We start from the raw sequence: 7203 nt of genomic DNA, 5'->3' as shown, positions 1-7203 counted from the left end.
ACGCGGGAAATGGCGTGATGTTGATTGAACATTGCTTGGTGCAATTCAGTGCAAAATGATTGAATATTGGTTTAGATGATGCATGTGAGCTGTATTATTCGCAAGGAAAACAGAAAGTGGTATGGGAAAAATTTGTAAGTTTCATAGAGTATTAAAATGCGTACATAATAATCATCTTACCCTCCCAACATATTCTCAACCATACTTCTACATTTGAACTTTTCTCTGCCAAACAACAACACCTAAATCTTCAACCACTAGTGAACTCAAATCACCATGTTTCAAAAGGTTTCATCTTCTTTTCGTTTCGGACTACTTAACTACATTTGTGTGCATGAAATTAATTTCCATGGCGGCATCATCAAAATAGTTTTGAATTACTTCCTTGAGTTTATGTTATTACATCTGCTGTTATTGGTGGAACATGGTGGAATGCTCAGAAGAAAAAGAATACTTTTTAATTTTTTTTTTGTAAACAGGTAATATTAAAGGGATTAGAAAGGATACTCCAACCTGATTACCAAAACGCACCAAACAAAAGAGAAATTACAAACCCAAATGCACTCTGACAAATAAAACAAAGGTTTTTTTTGTTTAGCTCATAAAAGTTACATTTGGGAGAAGTAATTTCGCCGATAAAAAGACCAACTTCACTCCGTCGTCTTTATAGAAAGATGTGTAGTGTAGTAACTTAATAGTAACTAATGCTTTAGAATTTGCTAGTTTTTGTGTAAAGGCATGTGAACAGGCAACAGTTCACGTTACAATTCAAACATTATTGTTGCTTTACTAGATTCATTTAATCATATATTGATTTATTTGATTTATTTGTTATTCTCCTACCTCTATTATATCCCATCTTATGTTTCGTTCCTCGTCTAGAAATTCAACACCACCTACTAATAGGCTGAGCAAACGATCCAACTATGCAGACAAACAATTTCAAAAGAAAATGTAAAGAAGCAATTACCACTCTGCGACATTTTGAAAATTATGCACCAACCACACGCTAACACCAGACTATCCAACAACATTCAAAATTCAAAGCAGCAGAAGAACTAACATCCATAGAGCAAGCTTATTATTATGTAACAAATGAGAAAACTTGCACATAACACTTTAAAATATATCACCCATTACCATTCTTTGAATTGTCACCTTAAACTGTGCAAATTTTGTGACGGACACATTTCAAATTTTACAATGAAGAACAAAAAAGAGGAGAAATTAGCATAAAAATTTAAATCATTTCTGCTGCAGCATATCACATTAGCGCCCCCACCACAACTACTTAAATCGGGAGAACAATTTTCATAAAGATTCTGCATTAAAATTTTATATAAAATAGTTCCAGTCCATATCCCTGCCGCTTGAAAAAACCAACACAATTTTCAGGGTTTTGAAAAAGCTCCGCGACCGCGAAAAACGGTCGCGACAAAACGTTTTGGACAAATGCCGATACCGTTATCATTCTTTTCTATATTGAAGAACATATTCTGGTTAATTCACACCGTGACGACCGCAGTCAGTGTTGCAGCACCTGTACCGACCGAAATCGCGAATACTTTTACGCGACCGTGACGCAACCGTGACCATTTTTTAAAACCCTGCAAGGCAGTACCAGGAAACATAACATACATCAGTAAAGCATCAAATTGTCATAAAAAATGCAGTAACAATGCACCGATTCACTTGACATAACCGGCCTGACACCCAAACCAGACACGATTTTGCATTGGCAGCCGCTATGATGGAAAGCGGATAGCTAATGCCATTCGCTTTGACTCTAACCCAAACTTCACGCAACTAACATATCACATCACTCTCTCAAAGTGTAGATTTAATGGGTGTACGAAAGTAAATTTGATGCATAGCAACTAACAATGTATAGGTCTTGTAACTGCTATCTTTTTGGAGACAAGACAACACTTCATACATTTGATTGAAAATGAACTTATTGAACTTGTAATAATCATATAATGACCCGCGCAATTAGCAGGGACTCTAGCAATTAGACATAATGAGCAGTCGAACATCACTTTCGAAAGTAATATGTATATACATCTTTGACGGATCTTCCTTCTTGTATTATTAGAAGAGAAAGAGAGAAACTAAAAGTGATGACAGTAACATGAAGAGAAGATTGTAGATTTGGAGAATATCCCTATCATAGAGTTTTGTATCCTTACACAAATTACATTTCAGTAGCAAAACAACTAACAAAAGTTTTAGTAATAAATTTACTTAATTTCTGCAAAGGTTCAAAGCTAACTTCTAATGTGCTTGAAATTGGGGTTATTGTTCTATGATTCAAATGGACCCACATTTGACATTAGAGAAATATCAAAAAAGGAATACTCAGACAATCTAAACAACATAAACTAACATAAAACAGGAACATAAGTTTAGAATCAAAGTGAAATAAAGATCATGGTGCTAAGAACCAATGGAGATGGCTGGTACGTATCTAAGGCTATTGGTTCATATTGTTTTGTTCATGACACTCAACATGAAAGCAAAGCACCCTAGACACCTGAACATGAAAGAAAATATCAAAATATATGGATACATTTGATGTGTAACTATAGAAAAGTAGTTCATTTAGCTTAGTGGTATAATAACAGGAATTGGAAAAGACGATCCATATACTTAACCTAGATAGACTTTTATAAACTTAGTTGCAAAGTTCTCTCTTCATTGGAAAATATATGAACAACAAGTAACATATTTGGAATTTAACATGTAACATGACAAGACAATTTGATTATAACAGTGTGGTAGTGGTAACCGAACCTTACTAATCTCAATTCAAACATTACAATAACAGCAAAATACTCGAATAAGCTACCCTACAATAGATCACATTAACACACACACCACAATTACGTATATCGGGGGAACAATTTTCATAAAGATTCTGCATTAAAATTCTATATAAAACAGCTACAGCCCATGTCCCTGCTTCTTGAAAAAACCAACACAAGGCAGTATCAGAATTCAGATCACATAACTTACATCAGCAAAGCATGAAATTGTCATAAAAAAAAATGCCGTAACGATGCACCGATTCTTCGGCATAACCAGCCTCACACCCAAACCAGAAACGATTTCGCATTGGCAGCCGCTGTGACGGAAAACGGATAGCTAATGCCATTCGCTTTCACTCTAACCCAAACTCCACGCAACTAACATATCACATCACTCCCTCAAAGTGTATATTTGTTTTGACGGGTCTACGAAACTACATTTGATGCATAGCAGCTGAAGATGTATATATCTTGTAACTGCTATCTTTTTGGAGACAACACTTATTCAACTTATAGTAATCACAGAAGGACCCAAGCAATTAGCAGGGACTCTAGCAATTAGAAATATTGAGCAACGGAGCATCACTTTCGAAAGTAATATGTACATACATCTTCAACATGTGAAAGTAACAAGAAGAGAAGATTATAGATTATTAATATACAGTTAAACTTATGCAACTGCAAGAATATCCCTATCATAGAGTTTTGTACCCTTACACAAATTGCAGTTTAGTAGCAAAACAACTAACAAAAGTTTTAATAATAAGTTTACTTAATTTCTGCAAAGGTCTCAAAGGGAAAAAAACATGAAGATAAAAAATTCCTACATATTTCTCATTTTTCTCCTTTCTTCTTGCCATATTGGAAGCAACCATCAACGATGCCTAATGTGCTTGAGAATGGGGTTGTCCTCCTATGATTCAAATGGACCCATATTACACATTAGAGAAATATCCAAAAATGAATAATCAGATAATCTAGTATTACGAGAGTACAAAGATTTTGAACAACATAAACTAACATAAAACAAGAACATAAATTCTACCAAATAAATTATTGAAGAGGGACTTACTTTCAACAGGTCGAAACCAAGGTTTCAATATAATTAGGGGAAAACATCCATAATACATTGTTGGTGATCCTAGTTTTCTCTACTCTATTATCTCTCCAGTTATAGAGAAATGCTTGCTCTTCCTGACTATTTGCTAATATTATTGTGTCATCATCCTCGGAAAGGCACAGTGGGTGCAGTAGATAATCATAACCATATCGTCGGGATTCATAATCAATTTGAAGATCTGCATAACTAATATTAAGGAATTGAGTCCAAGACTCTTGGACTCCAAATTCCGTCATCATCCATATAGCAAAATGGGTGGTATTAATATGGTAGGAAAAACAAAGACAGTCACGCAAGACACTAATAGTTGGAAAAATAGGCGGGACTTCAACTAAATCCCGAGGGAGAAGCAATTGGTTGTATGTTTCCCTACCCAGGTCCAACGAGATAATTACAAATTGATCAATTGCTGGAGGATCTGTGTATCCTCCATATTGTCCCCAAAAATATTTGGAATTTGGAATGGCCAACCAGTTAACTGTACCATTCAAATACACTCCTTCGTTAACACGTTGCTCTCTATGGCGAACAAGAGCCACACGATAGTATGGAACTACAGGGAAACATGGAATGTTTTTCCAAGCATTATCACGGAAACTGAAAATTCTGACCTCATTAGGACAGAATGCCACTACTTTATAAGTATCAGTTGAATTATCATAACCGAATGCAAACCTGAGATAGTTTGATTGATTTTCACCGCCAAAATATGGATGGCAATTGGGATGGGTAATTGAACCTAATTTTTGAGATATTTTCTTGGTGGCAGGGTTCCACAAACGGAAGCAGGTGTCTCGATCATATGGACCATATGGACCATGACGAATTATGTGAGAATTAAACAAACACAGCAATCCATTGATGGAACCGATCACTCGAAAGCAACGCTTATACCTCATTCTATGCTGAGGAAGGATGGTAATAGTTAAGGATGGATTACATAGTAAATTCTTGAGGGAAATTGGTACCACAGAAGAATCCCTATCATAATAATAGGAAATAGTATTTACGTGAGGTCTACACAAGATCAGTGCGAGATGCATGTTTCGTTTTTGTGATTGATGAAGTTGTTTTTTGACAAAGAAATGATCAGAAATGAGGAATTCCCATGGCTTGCAGACGCATTTGAATCGCAAAATAGATTTCACAGGAAGAATAGATAAAACTTCTGCGATAAGTTCTTCAGGAACGACTGCCGGCGACATTTGAAGGACGCTAGCTTGTTAGGAAGAAGGAGAATTCTAGTAGGCTGCAACTTTGATTTAAATACGGAAAGAATATTTGTTGTTTGTATCTTATCTCTGCTAAGAATATTTTTATTCTTTTCTTAACTATTAAGCTTAGATTTTTTTAATTTATTATTGTTTTATTTACTATTTTTTATTTTAAAATGATTAATACAAATAATATTTTTATTTACAATAAAGCTTGAGAAGATAAATATAAAAAAAACACAATCTTTATATATTTAAAATAAAGTAATAGAAAATCATAATTAATTACTTATAGATTTAATTACAACTTTAACACTCATATTTTTATTTTTTCTAAATTATAGTCCTTTTGGAATTCGGATTGATAATTGATTCATTGAACTAAATTCATAAACGAAATGAGCTAAATATAACACTACAAAAAATCTCCTCCCCAACGACATATATTAGCGACGTGGAAATCACGTGGCTCCAAATTGTTTGTTGCGACGTGACATTAACTTCGCAAGGTGTATTTTAATATTAAATAACTTTATAGCTATAAAGTAATCAGAAGTCAGCCATGAGGTAATGTGAAAAAAGGTTGCGACGTGGGATACACGTCGCTGCATTAAATCTATAAATTAAATCATTAAAAGCCATAACGTTCAAATGGGGGAATATTCAAATTTTTGCAAAATTTGATTGTGACGTACGTCGCAACCTTTAGAAACCAAACACAACGTTCCACTGAAGTGACATAGTGGCAGCTTTGCAGGCAGAGGCATTAATGGTTGTTACCGTTGCCATGTTGAGACGTGGTTCTCACGTGGCAAATAACGATGTGGTTATCACGTCGCTACAATGTGTATTTATATACCCAATTCACTTCCCTCCACCACCAGACATGAACTCATTTTCGTTTTCTCTGTAAAACGAAACCCAGAAGCAACTCTCCCAAAATCCAACCCTCCTAAAATCCAACCCTTCTCTCCCAAGATCAATTCAATCCCAAATATTTTTTTTATATCAAAGGTAATTAAGGTTACATTTGATATTTGGTTTATTTTCTTATAATTGCATTCTATATTTTGTTTTTAATTTTTGATTTTTTTTTGTATAGATTTAGTAGATTGAAGAAGGTGGAGTAGATTGAAGAAGGAGGAGTAGATTGAAGAAGAGCTAAGTTATTTTTTTCTATTGTAGTATATTTTAAATAGATTTATTAGGTTATTTTTGTATAGATTTTAAAGAGATAAGTTTTTTATTAGATTTATTAGGTATATTTTTTAATAGATTTATTAGGTATGTTTGTTGAAAATAAAATTTGTAATGTTTATTAGATATGTTTGTTGAAAATAAAATTTGTAAATAAAATTATATAATGTTTATTAGATATGTTTGTTGAAAATAAAATTTGTAATGTTTGCTGTACTGAATATGAATTTTGGGTTATATATGAATTGAAGTAGGTGTTAGAAACATATTTAATAGATTATATTAAAACTATTATTAAAATTATTATATATTAATATTATTAAAATGAATTTTTTATTTAATATTTTACAATAGATAAAATGGATTATTATAAATATTAATATAATTTTAAAACGAATATAATAGTTATATATATTATAAAGTTTTTATTTTTAAGAATATAATATGGATATATATTATAAAGTTCTCACTTTAAAAAAATAGATTATTGTAACTTAAACAAATTTAATATATTCAAAACTAATATAATAGTTATATATATTATAAAGTTTTCATTTATAATTTTTATTATATATATTATTTATTATAATGAGTAATATTATACTATATTAAAAAAAACAAAATATATATTATATTTATATATTTTAAAAAGAATTTTTGCATATATAGAAATTAAAATTTGTATGTTTATAATAAAAAGATAATATTTTTATATTATGAATTATGAAAATAAAATATTAAAAAGAGAATATTTTTATACATATTAGTTATGAATTTTTTATATATATATAAAATAAGTTATTTTTTTGAAAAATAGAAATATAAATAAACTATAATTAAAAATACATCATTTTTGTATATATTT

The 7203-nt window shown here is 31.7% G+C and overlaps 1 protein-coding gene across 2 annotated transcripts; it reads right to left on the bottom strand.

Moving 5' to 3' along the window:
- Positions 1-1150: 1150 nt before the first annotated feature.
- LOC131611713 (F-box/kelch-repeat protein At3g23880-like) lies at positions 1151-5212 on the bottom strand. Of its 2 annotated transcripts, XR_009287101.1 has the most exons (3): positions 3880-5212; positions 3635-3720; positions 1151-1607 (listed from the first exon to the last, which is right to left on the bottom strand). XR_009287101.1 is itself a non-coding variant. In XM_058883617.1 (2 exons), the coding sequence occupies exon 1, from the start codon at positions 5130-5132 to the stop codon at positions 3882-3884; it is 1251 nt and encodes a 416-aa protein (XP_058739600.1). In that variant the 5' UTR covers positions 5133-5212; the 3' UTR covers positions 2904-3720; positions 3880-3881. The 2 variants fall into 2 exon arrangements, 1 of the variants encoding a protein (XP_058739600.1); XM_058883617.1 differs by lacking the exon at positions 1151-1607 and having other exon boundaries at positions 2904-3720.
- Between the last annotated feature and the right edge of the window lie 1991 nt (positions 5213-7203).

Source organism: Vicia villosa, linkage group LG6 (assembly GCF_029867415.1).
Source record: "Vicia villosa cultivar HV-30 ecotype Madison, WI linkage group LG6, Vvil1.0, whole genome shotgun sequence".
Lineage (NCBI taxonomy): Eukaryota > Viridiplantae > Streptophyta > Magnoliopsida > Fabales > Fabaceae > Vicia > Vicia villosa.
The sequence above is the reverse complement of the archived record's forward strand: the minus strand, read 5'-3'. Positions and strand labels throughout refer to the sequence as shown.

Bases quoted from the DNA above. Each gene is read 5' to 3' on its own strand.
- LOC131611713 (XM_058883617.1), bottom strand. From the start codon at position 5,132: ATGTCGCCGGCAGTCGTTCCTGAAGAACTTATCGCAGAAGTTTTATCT.